General features: G+C 32.2%; 2 protein-coding genes across 2 annotated transcripts; both read left to right on the top strand.

The window, feature by feature from the left end:
* The first annotated feature begins 5,847 nt into the window (after nucleotides 1–5,847).
* Nucleotides 5,848–6,771, top strand: LOC145638043 (uncharacterized). The gene is made up of 2 exons (XM_081689016.1): nucleotides 5,848–6,121; nucleotides 6,289–6,771. Exons 1-2 carry the CDS (start codon nucleotides 6,092–6,094, stop codon nucleotides 6,757–6,759), a joined length of 501 nt encoding a protein of 166 aa, XP_081545142.1. The 5' UTR covers nucleotides 5,848–6,091; the 3' UTR covers nucleotides 6,760–6,771.
* A 2,648-nt stretch (nucleotides 6,772–9,419) lies between these two features.
* On the top strand, nucleotides 9,420–11,794 carry LOC145638042 (uncharacterized). Its single transcript, XM_081689015.1, has 4 exons — nucleotides 9,420–9,510; nucleotides 10,875–10,906; nucleotides 11,177–11,244; nucleotides 11,354–11,794. Exons 1-4 carry the CDS (start codon nucleotides 9,446–9,448, stop codon nucleotides 11,519–11,521), a joined length of 333 nt encoding a protein of 110 aa, XP_081545141.1. The 5' UTR covers nucleotides 9,420–9,445; the 3' UTR covers nucleotides 11,522–11,794.
* The last annotated feature ends 7,633 nt before the right edge of the window (nucleotides 11,795–19,427 follow it).

Here is a 19,427-nt window from a genome sequence, read left to right as displayed (position 1 = left end):
ACCTAAAAAGGAAAAAAAAACATTTGTTGCACATAATAGTTAGCATCCATTTATAGTATATGTTGCAAATAACCGTTAACGGAGGTAGTAGTTGATAAGAGTGACATGCCTTCTAATGCAATAGCTTCTATTTTGTCAGCGTTGTCGAGGAAGATATTTTCTAATAAGCAAATGCTTTTGAGACCTACTTCACACTCTAATGTTGGGGTAAAGATTCCAAATTGACTCATTAAATGACTTGACATTCTAATAAGCAAATGCTTTCTAGACCTACTATACACTAATCTGTTGGGGTTGCAATATCTTTTTAGGTGCACACTGAATTTTCGCAACAAATTGTTCCTCCGAAACATCCATCTCCTCAACAGCTAGCTATCAAACTTGACAAGTCAGTTGCAAATCAAATATCGAAAACCACATCGATGAGGTCATTATTGCCTCTACTTAGGATTGTCAAGAGGATTATCAAGTAGGTGTGGGAAGTTAACGAAAGGCGGCCTTTTACAGCCATGATAGTTGACTTGCTTATCTATCAACTTTCCTTTGTTGTTTCTTTTGATTTCTGTAGGATTCATTAAATATGTAGTATGTATTACGAAGTATATATTATGGGTTATCATTGGCCGTAATTCGATCATCCTGCTCTTTCATGTTAAGTAGATGATGAGGTGAACTCAGATTGAACCTGATTTGGCTCGACTCGAATTTGGGTAAGGCTCAGTTCAAGTCAGTTTGTTAAGCTTTAACCTGTGTGTTTGCTGGACCTTGATTATTCCAATATTGAAGCTTGGCTCGACCTTGATTCCAATACACTTTGCTTTGCTTTGCTTGATTCCTCTTTTAATCATTATAAATTAATCTCTCTATTTTTTTTTTTTTTTAGTATCTCTAATTATCAATATTGTAAAATTATAGAAAGTGGATATTAATAAAATTTACATTGAGACGATTCAAACAGATCTTACGTGTATAGTTTGTGAATAGATCAAAATTCAAATGGTGTCAACTGAAAAAACGGGAGAGATTGTCATATACACCCGGGTGCACCGTACACCCACGAGTATTTTGTTCTTATTTTGATGATTGTTTTCTCATTTAATTATCAAAACAATTTAAAACAAGGGCTTGACTAAGGGTCTGTTCTTTTTAGATTATTTTCAGTTGAGCTCGGCTCCAATCAATTCAGTTCAGCTCTTAATTTCCTTCCTTCATAAAATATTATATTCAAATTCAGGGTCTGTTCACATTTACTTAATTTCAGTTCAGTTCAGTTCAGCTCCAATCAGTTTATTTCAGTTCAGCTCCAATCAGTTCAGTTCAATTCAGCTCCTAATTTCCTTCTCTCATAAAATATTCATTTCAGCTCAGTTCAGCTCTAATCAGCTCAGTTCAGTTCAGCTCAATAAATGTGAACAGACCCTCAGCTCAATTCAGTCAATCAGAACAGGCCCTAAATATAGTGGTCATATATCTTGGGTGTATGGTGCACGCACACCCAAGTTGTACATAACAAATTCCCAAAAAAAAAAAAAAAAAAACGGAGGATGTACTCCCTCTGTTTTTAAGTACTTATTCCACTTTCCTTTTACGATTGTTTTTAAATGCATGCTCCATTTCCTTATTTGGATAGCTCTTATAATATTTAATTAATTCATTTTTCTCAACTAGTGGATATAGTTTTACTCCCTCCGTCCCTAAATTACATTCCTCTTTGGAAATTTACACGGGAATTAAGGAGGGAAAAATAAGACAAATAACAATAATTAGATAATGCAATGGGAAGTACAAAGATAGATTAGTTATTACTCATGACAAGTCATCAATCCTTTGCAAAAAAAAAAGGATCAATCACATGCTCCTAATTAAAAAAAATATTTAACCAATCATATTCATTGTAATTTGGCACAATGATTATAAGTGAGATTAGGTAAGGATAAGTGAGAAAGCATTAAATATAAAACAGAAAAAGAGAGTTGATTTACTAAAAAAAACTTACCAAAAATAGAAAGGAGGAATGTTGTAGACACCCATTTGTGTCTCCCCAAAACCAAACCCAGTGATGAGTACCTTTCACGTCGAATCATAATCGAATGAAACGAAAGTGTGGAAAGGTCTAGTGTTGCGAAAAGTTTTAATTTCTTTTCTCTTCTTTCTGTTTTTGAAAACTTTATTTTAAGAAAATAGTCAATCCAGTTTGGTTGGTCCATGATATGGGTCCAATAGTGGTGTAGTTGGATAGGGCTTGCAAAGACCTTTCCAACGATATATTATAAGCCCAATTCCGATGAATATTGAGGAAATTATGGCCAAATTACCAAACTGGGCCCGGTTTGAGCTTTATGTACGGTCCAATGATCTTGGGGAGGGCCTAATATGATTTATCATTCCTAATGCAATTAGGAATGGTTTTAGTCTTCTAGAATCTTCTAGAAGGTTCTTTTCATTCCTAATTCAATTAACATTGATAAGTTGACTTTGTTGACTTTTTAGAGTTTCAATCAAAATCAAATAGCATTTTCGAAGAAATTATATTATTTTATCCTTCAGTACGGTAAACTTATCGGATTTTCGAAAACGCGTTAAAATCAAACTTGGCGTCCAACCCCAGGCCTTGGCACCTGGAACCAGGCCTTGGCGCCTGGAACTAGGCCTGGCGCCTGGCGCTAGCCATTGGCGCCTGGCGCCAGCTAGCCAGGGTTGGCGCCAGCTCTGTTTCCTGAGCGTCAGACTCTATTTTGTTAATTTATCTTTTTTGGCTGATTTTCTCTATAAATATCGTATTAAAAACTCCGTTTTCATTAATCAATCATCATCTACATCTATCATTCACCAACTCTCATCAAGATTTTCTTGATTATTCTCTCCCTCATTCATCTTTCCTCTAAACTTTGCTTTTTTAATACAAAATTCCGCATTCACAAGATCTAGAAACACCTAGCCATATTCGAAGTTGCCTTCGCCCTAGACGTGAAAGGTTTTAATTTCTGAGGGTTTGGTCCCAAATCTCTCTTTCAACTATTTAATTTAATTGTTTGTTTATTATTTTCCTTGAAGTTACTAACGTGTGTATTTTGTAATTAGAAAGAGGTACGAAGCATCAAAGTAAGTGTTTTAATTGATTAATTGATATTATGATGTAGAAATCATGTTTATATTGTTATTATGATATTCCTAGTATCATTATGATTCCTGCGATGCTTCCTATGTTCTTCCTAATATTTATGATTGTTAGTATCATGTTAGGATTAAAGACTTGATTTTTATTGCTTAGTGACATGCTAGGGTTTGTTATTAATCTCGTTAGTATCATGCCTAGGATCTTGCTATTATTATTATGCTTTAATATTAACATGAACATGATTATGATTATAATTGTTATAATTTACATGATTATGAATATTATTATTATTATTTTGATGATGATTATTTTATTGTTATTATTATAATTATTATTCATGATATTGGTTCATTATTATGTTGCTTGATTTTATTATTTATTGCTTGATCACACCTTTTATGCATGTTTAAAGGGAATTGGTGCTTGTAATCACGCTTGATAAGATATTAATAATCTTGTTTAGGGTTAATTTGATTATAATTTCAAGTGATCGCCAATAATAGTTTATTTGTGCATTAATATTCAACCAACATAGATTAAACAGGTTTAGGGTAAATCTATTGATTGTATATTAATTAGAAAACGCACATGAATACGATCAGAATAAAGTAGAGGCCTATTATTAGGGCAGGTTCAATCTCTTTTAGGTTGGATTTGTACCTTCATCCCCGAACCCTTATTTGGTTCTAGACCTTATGGAGTTGACGATCTCTTGGATCGTTAAGGGGTGTGACCTTCACCTCGTGAACGGTTTACAAGTTCCTAAAAAACTTGTTGGCGACTCTTTTGCTCTATCTTCTTCCCTTTTGGACGCCACCGTACTTTAGTGTATGATCACAGTGGGGTTCAAGCTAGTGGGATTTTAAAGACTTGAAAATATTCCCTACAAATGTAATTTTGGAATACCAAAAATAGAAAGGATGAATGTAATTTAGGGACGGAGGGAGTATTATTTTTAGATCTTCTATCCTTCAATTTACCTTCCACTAACCCAACTACCTCTATATTTTATTAATTTCTCCAATTTCTCCTAAAACTCCAAGCATAAAGAAATTAAGCAAGTATTTAAAAACAGAGGAAATACAATTTAACTTACTTGATCAAATGGACTTTCTCATCAATATTAATGGCCTGAACGCTACCGAAACCCACTGACATGCTTGTTGGTATAAGTTGGATTGTATATCAAGTTTGGTTATATGGCTTATGTCAACAAGGCCTACAATTGTTGAATATGCTATTGTATGAAATAAATCAATCCTACAAAAAGCTATATAGTAATATCAAAGGAATTTAAATTGTATACTTTGAATTTCATTTTCGATCCAATATACTCCATGATGTTAATTTGAATATCTATTAACATCATGGAGTATATGAGAAAGTAAAATTTTCAATTAATAAAGTAATAAAGTATATAGAAAAGAGACATTTTCAATTTAAAAAAATAATTAAAGTACATGGGAAAGATAAATTGATAGATTTAAGAGTGTAAAACATTAAATTAGTTAAAAGTTGACGCAATTTTTATGGCAAAGGACAAATAAAATGAGAGTATAGAAGTCTTTTAATGTATTTCTTTGGCGTGCTTGCACGGGGTCTTTGGCTACCTTTGGGAGACTTCATCAAAGACACATTAGAGAGAATGGGCTTTGTAGTAGTTATGGTGGTGGGGAGGAGAGTATTTTACATGCCCTTTTCCTCTGCTCCAATGTTAAGAGCATGTGGGACATGTCCCCTTTTACTGGCCTGTTGGTGGATGCTCCTTCCTCTTCTTTCATGGATCGATTGCTTTGGGTCCTTTCTAAGGTTAGTAAAGACGAGTTTATGCTTTTTGTTTCTCTGGTTTGGGCTGCGTGGGCTTATAGAAATTCTGTTGTTTTTGGGGAGCCATGGAACAATAGAGATATTGGGGTGTTGGGTTTTGTTAAGCTTGTTGGTGATTACTCGAAGTATATGGGTGCTGTGACTTCCTCTGTGAGGCGTGTTGCTGTTGGTTTTAGGAGTGGGTGGAGCCCCCCTGATGCTGGGTGAATGCGCATCAATGTTGATGCTGCTGTGCGTGATGGTTGGGGTGTGGGGTTAGGAGCTGTAATTAGAGACGATCAAGGAAAAATTGTTGCTGTTATGGTGCGCAGAATGACGACTATGGTTAGTGTGAAGATGGTAGAAGCGTTGGCTGCTAGAATGGGAGTGTGTTTGGCGAGGGATTTAGGTGTGCAGCAGGTGGATCTTGAGTGTGATTCGAGTTCTGTCGTGGCTGCCATTAACAAGCATACATAGAGGTGGTCGTCCTCATGAGGATTTAATCTTTGATGATATTGCTTTTATGCGTGAGTTTTTCCCTGGTTTTTCTTGTAATCATATTAGAAGGGGAGGAAATTGTGTTGCACATATGGCTGCTAGGATTAGGCCTGTTAGTGATGTTGAACAAGTGTTTGTTTCTTCGTTTTCGCAAGGCCTCGTTGCCTTGGCAAATGTTAATTTCGATTGATCAATTCTAATCCTTGCTCGCTGAGCATTTCTATCAAAAAAATAATAATAATAATAATAATAATTATTATTATTATTATGAAAATTTGAAATGTGACAAATATTTAGGGACATCCAAAATAACAAAAGTGACAATCAAATGGGGATGAAGCTTTATAGTACTCCGTATATAATTGTTAAATACATGTGGTACTTCCCTATGTAATCTAGTAAAACAATAAGCCCAAATGGTAAAATAATACTTCGTAATGCGTTTAAATTGCTTTATTCGCTTATAAAACTCTCAACCCTAAAACTCTTATCCTCTAACCTTTCATTCTCACGCCACAACTCCAACCCTCTTTTACAGTAGTTTCTTTCTATCTCTTTAATCTCATACTTCGTAAAAACTTGTTCTCATTTCTCTAGCAAGTAAATTAAAGGTTGACATATCTCCATAGTTCTGATAATTTTGAGAATTGCAAAGACAACTTGTTATTTATGGCTGAAGACGGTATTTACTCGGAGGCGGTATGTGTCCAGACCTACATATATATATACATAATTTTATGTTGTGTTGATTGTTTGAATCAACAAATTTCGGAAATATTGGCATCGAAATTAAATCTGATCGAATAATAATAGACGGATTATATATTTCGATCATGAATGGAATGGTGTTTGTTTGTGTGTTACAGACGGATGATGAAGAAGAAGAAGAATACAAGGCTGAAACTCTATTATACTTAAAGGAACACGGTCATCACAATGTTCCATGTCTTGCTTTAGAGTACGCTAGATCTGCTAACTGTCTTCGTGAAGTATTTGAATCAGAGGAGACGGCTTACCTTGCCGAATACGACACTCTCGACAAACAAATTGCCAGGCAAATTGAAATCAATGACAAGGATGAATTTACATCTTTCATCGCTCTAAATTATTACAAACTTAAGGCTTTTCCTGCATCCCAAGTGTTGAAGCGCCTTTGCAAAGATTGTGCTACTGCTTGTGTTGCTGCCTTTCTTGATTCGCAACTCCGCATTTATGTTAATTTAAATGAAAGATATGAAGCTATGACTATTGGCTGCCCATTGGAACTCGCTGCTCGTGGGTTAGCCTTACTCACCTTCTTTTATGCCGCGGAGCTTTTCCCAACGACCGAGTGCTGAAGGAAGCACTGTGGACTGTTAGGTGACACTATTTGACTTTTACACTATTTACACATTGTACTTTTGAATAATTTGAATTGACTTTTTTGATTTATAGATACATAAATATAGTCATGTGATACCTTATTTGAATTGGTTATTACAGTAATATCTACTTCCTCCGTTTTCTTTTAGATGCAACATACCATTTAGCGCGGTAATTAGAAATGTGGGGTTTACATGATATAATAAACTTTAAATAGGATGAGTGGTTGTAGGATGAGTGGTTGTTAGGAGTGTAATTTAGTGGGTCATATGCTTTAAATGAGGGATATAGTATAGTTTTTCCCCAAAGTATCTTTCCTTTTATAGTGTGTTGCAAGTATTGTGACATTTCGGGAAGTATTACAAGTATAAGAAAACGGAGAAAGTACTTATAATTTTACAGTGTTGATGGTTAGAGACGTTAATCGATTAAAACATGCATTGGCTAGCGTAATAATACAAGGTGTCAACTAAAAAAACAAAGGAAGTATAAATTAGAAATTTGTTTATGTATCAGTTATCAATTAAAGTTAAATTTAACGCATGCAAATTTGTTATACTAGTATCTTTCAATAAGAATACCAACGAATACACTTAATTAACAAAGTGAAGTTTATTTTATAAGCATCCTATCCACACTACATTTTTCAAGTACTACTATACTACTAGCTAACTTTAAATGCAGTTTATATATTTTTCTAATTAATGGCTCTAAATGTTTTACTATGGGATAGATAAGTATTTGAATTTTTATTAAACAATTTTTTTTTATAAACTTGTATAATAAAGATGTATGCATTCACCCACCCACCTAATACTCGTTTTAAATGTGATTCACCCCTTTATTTATATAATGATTCATATGTGCTATGTTATGAATGTTATACATTTTTGTATATGTTTCAAAATATTAGAAGTCGGATATTAGTTATTAAATAATTTAATTGTTATATATTTAATAGGTTATATTTTTCATACCAACAAAAATTTACACCTTTAGACTTTGTAGTTTTGTGTAAGATAGAATAAGTTTATTTCCATCATATGTGTATTATGTTGCTTTAATTTATACTTCCTATTTTTTTTTTTATCTTGCGACACATCTTTTTCTCCCGTTTTTCAACAAGGTGATTAAACTAGGTAAACGAATGAATTAAGCTATAAAATTTAAACCGTAGCAATTTATCCTTTTCTTCTTATAGATGGCATCTGTTTACCTAGTCTAATATCTTCCTTATTGCAACTAAATAAAAACAGAAGAAGTATAATATATTATATGCATGTACTTTTTTACACTTACAAGTAATTTTTTTTAATTTATTGTATAATGTTTGTGTATAAATTTTTTTTAAAAAAATTACATATCTCATTCATGCAGGTAGTGTATATTCTTTTATTATAATATATGTAAATTAGAAACTAAATATTCTAATTAACAACATTATATATAGAACAACATAATATTATTGCACATAATTTTTTTATATCTAGTATACCACATATTTTTCAATCAAAACATTAGTTTCTTCTTGAAATTCTTAAATATAATGCCCTAAAATTGCAACTAATATTTAATGAAGGTAGTATGTATATAAAAAAAAAAAAAAAAATGTACAAGTATATTCTATATATAAGACAAGCAAATGAGAGAGAGTCATTTGTCATTCTCACATTAATTTGCAACAATGCCGAGTATAAATTGTGAGTCATAAAAAAATCATTTGTTTCAAACTGATAAGAAAGGGAGGTAGTATTTATTTTGAAAAATTGTTTTAGTTTGTGATAAACTCTTTTTTCTTTCACTAACACCAGATCTCATTACTATGTTAGATGTCGGATCGGTGCTCAACAATCATACATCAACTTGATTGAATTATTTGAATCGCCGAAATTGGTGATGATTATTTTCCCTGAATCATTATTAATACTAACTACTGTACATTTTTATGGCTGTTGAAAACTGATTTATGTTAATTGTTTTGACAGGAAGAACACCTTAACATGATCAAATTGCTGGCTTCATATGTTGAACAACTGAAGATATGTAGTCTTTGCCTACTATATTGAGATGGGCTATATCGTCGAGCTAGGCGCCTTACTATTTGTTTGTTGGGATAGGCTGCTCGTTCCGTCTCCTGATCTAGAGAACACCCCAATCGTGCAGTTTTTAATGACGGAGTTGGCACCACCATCAGAGCTTGACATGGATGAGGCCACTCAGAAGAATTTTGTTAATGCATTCAATGTCATCGGAATTTTAAGGCATCAGGTACAACTTTTTAGTACTTCCTCCGTTTTTTTGAGTTGACACCATTTGACTTTTACACTATTCACATAACATGCTTTGACTCGCTTTTGTGGTTTATAAATACGATAAAACATATTTATGTGGGATCTTGTTTAAATCGTTTCAATGTATATTTTATTAATATCTATTTTTTATAATTTTACAATGTTGATAATTAGAGAAATTAATCGTTAAAAATATGTGTTAGCAAGCGTGATAATAGAAAGGTATCAACTGAAAATAACAGATAAAGTATACGCCATCTTTGGTTTTATTATACTTATTTTTTTTATATATATAAATGTAATAGTTTGACTATTTATATATGTAATTGTATATTACATTTTATTTTACATTCTTCTTGTTTTGAAGAAAATGTTGAAGCATGAGGCGTCACGTGACATTACATATGCGGGACCTTGGGGTGTGAGCAATGACATGTGAGTACCTATTTCCAATCAGTTGTTGATTTTTGATGTTCTTTGATGGGAAAGTATCCGCCTTTAATGTATAGAGTTCACTAGGACTCTAATAACACAATTTTGGTATTAAATTGTGTTTAGATGGTATCATTTAAATATCAAAATACTTATTCAATAGTACCAACGAATGTAAAAAATGTTTTGTTGATATCAATATAGTTCCTGGCTGGTATTTAGATTAACCATCTGAACACAATTTTAATACCAACACCGTGTTATTAAAGTTCTGGTGAACTCTATACATTAGTGTCCTAGACAACCTCGTTCTTTGATATATTCCTTGCTACTATTTGGTTGCCCTAAATAGTTCGGTTGGATTTAGCTAGTAAAACCCTTGATATTAGTGAAAATCATGATTGGAAATATGGCATATCATACAAAAATGCTTGACAAATTTGTCCCTCTTTTGTCATTTGGTACACCCACTCACCCCTCTTAGAAATGCTCCTCCTATCCCTTTTTGTTTGCCTCATTTTCATACTACCTCCGGTTCTTATTACTCGCAACAAAAGAATATTTTATGTTTCACAAATAATACCCCTTTGTTACGAGTAATAAGAATCGGAGGTAGTATTTAGGATTTTTCAAAAGATTCCCATTCTAAAATCAGTCATAGGGATCTCAACTATATTCTCACATAAACTCATTTGGTTCCACCATTTTTATCTTATCAATTTCACTTAATCAAAATTTAAAAAAAATAACTCTATCCCAATTGTGCAAACAAAAAAGGGAACAGTAGGTGTAATAGTTTAAGATAAATGGGTAAATAAATAAAAGAGGGAATATGTGACTTATTTGATATATTATGGAGTTTATACATATTGGTAAAACTCTAATATTACTCATCTGAGCCATAACCCAAACCAAACTCGATCCAAAAGACCCTATTACTGCTTCGAGGACAGGGGTTTGAACTTTGGATAAGTGTATGTGTTTCTTTTGCCTTATTCAATCTACACATTTGACTAAATTGTGTGTATTCAATAAACTTAGTTGTATTAGCCTTAGTATGAAAGAATTTGAATTTGAATTTGAGGGATAAACTTGCCCTTGGTAAATATTACAAGTACATATTTACATGGTAGTATTCTAGTCAATCTTTTGATACATACTAAGTAATATAAATAATTAGGACATAACTACATAAGCTATATATGGGGAGTAATAGTGCAATTAAATTTTCAGTTTCTTATCATTTAGATTTTGCGTGCTCAAATTGCAGTAGTCTAAATTTAATTAGATCACCCATTCTGACTTAATTAGTGGGTAACTTGTGCACTTTGTTTGTGAATGTGATGCTCCATTGTGGATTGATCTAGTTTGCTTCTCAAGCTCACCTCTGAGTCTCAAGGTACGTACCTTTGTCCACTACCTTTTGCAAACAACCTGTTAAAAGTTGTGAGATACTCCCTCTATCCCCCTTTTTTTGCACCATGTGCCCACTTTATATAAGAACTTTTTATTATTATTATTTTGTGACGGAACACTTTATACAAGATTTTTTTTTTTTTTTTTTTTTTTTTTTTGTAGAAAACTTTATACAAGAGCTTTATGAAACAAAATTTATAAATAAATCAACAAATGTAAATGTCATTTAATGTAATAGCTTTTGTTTTGTCAGTGTTGTCGAAGAAGATATTTTCTAAGAAGCAAATGCTTTCTAGATCAACTTCACAAACTTATGTTGTGGTAAAGATTCCAATTGGCTCATTAACTAGCATGAATTTTTTTAATCACTCTCTATGATTCTGTTTTATGTACTATACACTAATCTGTTAGGGTTGCAATATCTTTTTAGGTGAAAAAAGGGTTTAAATTTTCGCTACAAAAGGTTCCTCCAAAAGGTCCATTATATCCTGCACAGCTAGCTATCGAACTTGACAAGTCAGTGGCAAATTCGATATCGAAAACATTAGCAAGAGTTCATGCGCCTCTACTTAGGATTGTCAAGAGGATTATCAAGTAGGGTGTATGTGGGAAGTTAACAATACCAGCAACTCAGCAAGCACCTAGAAGGCCTTTCACAGGCATCTCGACCATCTTAGTTTACTTGCTTTATTGCTTATCTATGAGCTTGATATGGCACTCTGTTGCACAACCAAGTATGCCCAGTCCATTCGGTGGAACTATCATGCCCAAAATAAGCTAGAATTGCAAGGCCCGATAAAGACTTTAATGAATAAAATTTAAGGGTTCGTTTGGTATAACTGTAGTTTTTCTATTTTTTTGGTTTTTTTTTTTTTTTTTTTTCAAAATCATATGATATATGTCATGTAATGAATAAACAATTCGTTACATTTATTAAAATTATGATAAATTTAAATACTGATAACTAAAAAGTGAAAACATCTTTTTCTTATATCCTGTTTTTGGTTTTTTGTTTTAAAAAAATAGCAGAAAACTGAAAACCGAAACGATGTCAAACAAGCTCTAAATCCATCCATTTTTTTTATATCTGTTTTTCAATATTTGGAATTGAGGAGACTAACTGACCAATGGACGTAATTTCTCTAATTTTTTAGTAGTTCCATATTTTTTTTACACTCATCTATTTCATTTTGACCATTATTTGCTAATTATATATAATAAAAAAAAAATTTTAAAAAAAACATAATTGTGTTGAGCCTTGTTAGATTTATCTTGATTTATAGTTATAAAGAAGATCTTGCCTCTAAACATTAAAACACAAGGCGATATACCGCATATTCTTAGGTGCACACTCATGCACCTAGAAATAGGTGTAACAACAACACAATATGAACATTAGCTTTTCAGAAAGTGAACATAAGCATAAAAAATTATGAACATTAGCTTTTCAGAAAGTGAACATAGGCATAAAAAATTATGAACATTAGCTTTTCAGAAAGTGAACATAGGCATAAAAATGTGTGATTTTCGATTTCTTATGTGGTGACTTTGTGATTAACTTCAATTGATTAGGTTATACTACCTCCGTTAACATTTTGTTGCAACTTTGGGGTATTATTTGAGAGACATAAAATATTCCAAAGTTGCAACTAAATGTTAACGGAGGTAGTATATGATTTTCTTAATTCTAATGAATTGAATTTCATCTGATTTTCTGCATTTTTTTTTATCAATGAATATAATCATGAATATGTTCATGAATATGAACATATGCATAGGATCCCTTAAATGTGAACATTAGCTTTTCAGATAGTGAACATAGGCATAAAAAAATATAAACTTATTGATAGCATGCTATTTTGTATGATTATAGAGTGGTTATTAACGTTTAATATGTGAGGAATTGATGCCTTAGTTCATTATTCACTCTATTTTTATGCAATTTTGTGTATCCTATGCTTCACGGGTTGTTAGTGTTTTTGTTGAGTTTTTAGGCCTAAAGACGACCAATTGAAGCCTATGGATGATGAACCAAGGTTGAAAGCAAGAAAATGATGGAAAAAAGACAAGGCAAGGGAGCCAAGTTAAGAAAAGGAGAGAGCTGGAGTTGAGAGGCCTCTCCACAGAGTGGCGCGGCCTCTCCTAAGGCGCGGCCTCTCCAGGTCAGTGGAGAGGCATCTCCACCCCGCTGTTGTAGTTACTGCCTTCCTTGGCAGTTTCAAGGAATTTTGTGAGGAGAGGCCTCTCCAACATAAGGCGCAGCCTCTCCACCTGGATAGACCTCTCCACGTCAGCGGAGAGGCCTCTCTACCTTGATGCAAAAGTCCCTACCTCTCTTGGCAGATTCAAGAAATTTCGCAAGGAGAGGCCTCTCCAACATAGGGGAGCGGCCTCTCCACCTTTTTGGAGAGCCCTCTCCACCCTGCTACGGAGCATTCTGCCCTAATTTTCCCCAGTTTGGAGCGGCCTCTCCAGTCTTAGGAGCGGCCTCTCAAGGACTTGGAGAGGCCTCTCCCGATAGGTCCTGCGAACTTTCTATTGCGGAGTTTACTATGTAATTGGGGGTTATAAATAGTTTTTGGGGGCTCATTTGTACACACCTTGTTCTCTCTTAACTCCCTTGAGACTTCTTAGGCCCTTAGTTTCTCTAAACCCTCTTTAATTTAGTTTAGTTTTCTTCAAAGCTCAATCATTGTAAGGATTAATTGAAGTTTGTTCTCTTGAATTCAACACTTTCTGAACTTTGAAGCCCCATTAGTAATCTTTTTCCTCTATCTCTTGTTCTTAAATTTCTGTTTTTATTTATTTTGAATTGTTAATTTCTTCCTTAATCTTGTTTAATTGTTGTTGCATGTTTATCTACCTTGTCCTTACTACTTTTCCCAACTTGTTAATTTAATGTTAGAGTTAGAACTTGTTGTTATGATGCTTTTCACCATGATTTGTGAGTAGTTAATTAGCTAGGAGTTGGGTGAAGACCCAACCAAACCATGGGTTGATTGGTGTTTGTGCTTGCATGTTCATTTTGGGTTGATGATTGATTGTTGAAGAATTAGTTAATTGTATGTGTAATTGGATGGCCACTTATTGCTCATGTATTCACTTCTATTCTTGCATTGAGAGATGGAGTCTAGTTGTGAGCCTTTTTTATATGATTATGCTAAATTCCTCTTGATTACGGTTCCTTGTTTGGATGATGTAGTGGTCTTAGTTGCAATAATTAGGTGAGAAATCTCAATTACTTGTGTCTTAATGCTTTCATGGACCAATCGAAACACAAACCCGAGATAGTAGTCTACTTCCCATCGTTAAGACTTGGTTGGCCTATCTTGTTAGTTGAGTTTGGTTTAGGAATGCTTAGTGTTGTGGCTTCGAAAGAATGCAATGTTAAGGGCCCTTTCTATCACCAATTTGTGTTCATGCTTGCCTATTGTTTTGATTAATTGGTTTGGTTGTCGTCGATTCCCATTTCACCCTAGTGTTTGTCTCCATAGTAGTTATCTAATCAAAACCCCCAATTTGTGACCGAATTAGATTGCAACCATTTCATACTCTCGGTGTACTTACTCATTCCCTATGGATACGATCCTCTACTTACCCTAGACTTGTCTTAGGTTGGTTTAGGTAGAAATATTGTTTGGCTTTAGGGTGATTGTCCAACGACCGATTATTCCTCTACCACTTATGCATTTCAGAAAGTAAACATAACATTTCAAAATATGAATGTAAGCATTGGTTTTCTTAAAGTGAATATAAACATTTTAAAGGTGAACATATACGTAAAAAAATATGAACATAAACATTTAAGAAAGACAACATATGCATAAACAGATTTAATTAATATTTCATGAACTACACATATGTACATTATGAATATGTTCATATAAATTATTATGAATATAATGCATTTAATTATGAACATAAAAATTTGAAGAAATAAAAAATAATATGATTATGAAACATATGCATTATAAGTATTAAATGTTCATTTTTTACGTGTTCATTTTTTATGATTAAATGCTCATTTTTTTTTCATGTTCATATTTTTTTACTAAATATTCATTTTGTAGAACGTAGTGTTGATTTTGGCAGATTGCGGATATGTTGTTTGGGTTATTGATTTGGGCCGCGCGTTTTGAGTCTTCCCTTGTTTCACCTACAATAGATACACAACCCAAGCCCAAGGTATGTATATCTTTCAGGTTTTTTATTTGTGGAACTTTTGTCCAATATCTGAAATTCTGAATCATCGTAGAAGATTAAGCCCAATATTAGCATGCCTTTAATAATGGTCCAATTTAAATCACTGCATTGGGCTAAGCTCAGTATAAGTATACCATTGTGCTTGTTGTCCAATCCATGAATCAAGACCCACACGTGAGGATCTACACTCAGAATAGTCACATTAATCCATTGAATATACTATAACCAAACAAAGTTTAAATTTAGAACTGTCATTATTAATCCAATACTTCATAACCTATTAGTCATCATGACTAAACTAAACCATAAACAAGAAAGGTTTATCATATAAGGGAAGGAGACCCCATTCATACAAGGGAAGGAGACCCATTGACATTTTGATAAACGGTTTATATTTATCTAGATTAGCGATTTCAATGTTCACCATGAACTGTAAAAATATATATATATATATATATATGCACTAATTTACAATATTGCCAGTATATAAACAATTATTTATCATGAAAATCAAGTGATCAACTTGTATTTTCCCCATTTAAGACGGCAAATAATTTGATTGCTCGTATAATCATTCATTTTTTTTACAATTAATGACACGACTATTGCTCGTATAATCGTTCAATTTTTTCCACTCATAAAATTTAAGAGGTCTTGGCTCTTGAGGCTTCTTATCTCCCAAAATAATAATAGCACAATAAAATCTTGTTCAGAATATTCTAATTTTTTTTTAAAAAAAAAAAAATTAAAATTGAAAGTTGTGAGAGTAATGTTATTCATAGTGCCTTGGATGTTATCTAATTAGATAGGTAGCTACTACTAGGTAGTGCAATTAGGAACACATGCTTGGTTTCCAATTGGCGAAGATGAGCACACGCCCCACTAAACAAGGGCAGCTTAAAAAATTACACAAGAAAAGAAGATTTTCATGATTAATAATCTGACTTTATTCAATTTTCCAACATTTTTCTGTAGAATTAGATACTATATACTGTGTATAAATAGCATAATCTATCGTTAATTTGGTCTGTCGTTTAATGTTGGAGAATCATGCGTTAGTATAGAATATTACACAGTAACCAACATACGATGTACTAGTATATGAGACATTGCCTTTTTAGTTTTTTTGGTTTATGGCTTCATGTCCCTAATTAGTTTATCAAGATAGACAACCAATTTTAATTATATACACAACATGCATGGTTGAATCTTGAATTCTTATTATATTTAAGGAAATTATCATGAGCTATATATCCTCGTGTTTTAGAGATCGCATGAGATATCCTTATGATTTCTTATACTATCTCCTATTCAAATTACTCGCAACTTTGAGGTATTATCTATGAGATATATAAAATATTCCAAAGTTGTGAATAATTTGGACCGAAGGTAGTATGTATGTGGTTCCCTCGAGGTTTGATAAAAATAAATTTCTGCTAGACGGTTAAAATTAACAACATTCGCCAAACTTTGCAACAACAAAATAAAGATCAAAGATGTATTGATTGGTAAATATGAATAATATAGTTGAGAAATTGGACTTTTGATCATTTAAGAAATGATAGAAGCAAAAATCTCTAACGAACTTATTTGTCACCTTTTAAGACTTTTTTGATTTTTTCTGAACTACAACATAATCGTTATAAGTCAATTATTCTCTCTCCCTATAGTCTAGGCAATACAATTCAAACGATGGATTTAAAGATCATATATATATATTGATATCTTCGTATTGTAGCACTATTTAAAGAATTCGCACTCGTTTATATATGGTCATAAACTAGCCAAGTTAAAACTTATCCTTTAAATTATGAAATATCTCATTCTAAATTAAGTGACACTTGACCAAGCAAACCAAAGAAAATACAAGTTTATCTTGGTGATAAACAAAATTTGTTTATCTAATGTCATTTTCGTAATCAAATCAACAAAAAAAATCTCAAACAACTTGGCATTTTCGTAAATAAGTCAACATTTGTGGGACCCGCATATTTATAAAAATTGTTCACTTATTTACAAAAATATCATGGTGACTGAGATGAATTGTTGATATATTTACGAAAATGTCATTAGATAAATAAATTTTGTTTACCATCAAGATAAATGGAGGCTCCCTCAACAAACCATCCAAGTCTGTAGATTTAAAAAAAAAAAAATGCTAAATCTACCAAAGAAGTTAGAAAGTCATGTGCCATGCTAACTAGGATATTTTGTTAATTTAACTATAAAAATATGACTAAGGGTCTGTTCTTATACGATTATTTTCAATTCAGTTCAGCTTCTAATTATCTTCTCTTACGAATATAAAATATTTATTTTAGTTCAGTTCACTTTAATTGAGTTCAGCCAACGAGAATAGACCTTAAATAAACAAATTTTGTTTATCATGGATTCCCTTGTTTATGTATGCCGAAAATACATTGTTCCTTCCATTCTTAAAGGCTGCAAACTCTCAAGTCTCAATGATATTGTCAAAAAGGTAATTATTATACAGTGTAAATTATCAAAATGTGAGAAAGCTAGAAGATGTCCATGGATATTTATACGTAGTATATTCTGCTACTTAAGCTTGCTCATTTGTCACGAGTTGATTGAAGTCACACAAAATACTTTGTTATAAAAAAAAAAAAAATAAATAAATAAATAAAATAAAAAAAATAAAAAAAAACCTAAATACTTCGTGTAAGAAATTAAATAAGCTTATTTACCTTAATTCCTTAAACAAAGCCTAATTCGTTCTTACTATAATAGTCCATGGTTGTTGGATAACGTTTGATCATCATCTACATTTCAATCAGTAATACTTTATTTTCAGCAACATTTGCAGCTGCTTTCACTAAAACACAGTTCCTACCATTACCTTCATACTTCCTCTTTTTTTAATACTTATAACATTTCTCTTTTCACGCTTGTCATATTGTCAATGCACTATTTCAATCGCTGATATCTTTAAAAACTATTGAGTAAATATTTCGTAGTATAAAAATTTGATATTATGAAAGTATATTTGATTCTAATCTATAAATCACCAAAATTAGTCTAAGGGTCTGTTCTCATACGTTTATTTTCAGCTCAGTTCAATTCAGCTCTTAATTTCTTTCTCTTATAAAATATTCATTTCAGTTCAGTTTAGTCAGTTTAGTTCAGTTCAGCTGAGTTCAGTCAATGAATAGGCCCTAAATGTATGTAAATTGTGTAAAGCCAAACTGTTGCAAGTTAAAAAAAAAAAAAAAAAAAAAATTAAAAAAAATGGAGGAAGTATTAATTAGTTGTGCTATCTAGGAAATGCTCAACTTTTACATGCACCATATATGCATCTGAGTCAATGAGTGTTGGAGTTTTGAATTAGTACGGATTTAATCACATATATTAGCCAAAAAAGTACTTTGTATTAGTCTTAGCTTGATAATAAATAAATAATTAGAAATATATATATATTATAGAATTTTTCGGAGGAATTTTAAAATGCATTACGCAATTTTATTTATTTATTTATTATTTTCATTTTCTAGGTTAGGATGAAGAGCATATCATCATCTAGAATTTGCATGGATTAGCTTAAATAAGCTATAATATATGCTAAGTTAAAGGGACCTCCAATGAAGTTTTCCAATTTTAATCCAGAAAAAATGTACAAATTACAAGATCCACCAAATAAACCTCGATTCAAAGGCCCCATTATGATGACCTTGGCAAATGCATTTTATTAATATTCGATATGCCTTATTTTGTAGCTAGGTTCGTAATTACGACCTAACTATATAGTTTCTATACAAATTAGTACGTTCAATAGTTAATTTAGGGCCTGTTTTCTTACGTTGAAATTCAGTTCAGTTCATTTCAGCTCAATTCAGTTCAGTTCAGTTCGGTTCAGTTCAGTTCAGCTCAATTCAGTTCAGTTCGGTTCAGTTCAGTTTAGCTCAATTCAGTTCAGTTCAGTTCAGCTCCTAATTTCCTTCTCTTATAAAATATTCAGTTCAGTTCAGTCAATGAGAACAGACCCTTAGTGCAAAATGATATTTGGTTTTACTTTCTTGAGGAATTTTAAAGGGAGCAATCTTAGGCATGTAGAAATGCATAACAAGGGGTATTCATGTAATTATACATATGTACAAACGAATGCATATTCTGATTTCATTGGATGATCAAATGGTTCCATTGAATACACAATGATCCTATATATGCACATAATGGTATTATATATACATTCAGTTGTACTAAATTTAAGCATAAATGAGAATCCAATACTTATCAAATATATAGCATGTGTTTTTACAATATTTTAATCAAATAAACTTTTA

Source organism: Chenopodium album, chromosome 7, assembly GCF_948465745.1.
Source record: "Chenopodium album chromosome 7, dcCheAlbu1.1, whole genome shotgun sequence".
NCBI classification, from domain to species: Eukaryota; Viridiplantae; Streptophyta; class Magnoliopsida; order Caryophyllales; family Amaranthaceae; genus Chenopodium; species Chenopodium album.
Note: the sequence above shows the minus strand (reverse complement) of the source record. Positions and strands in the feature narration are given on the sequence as shown.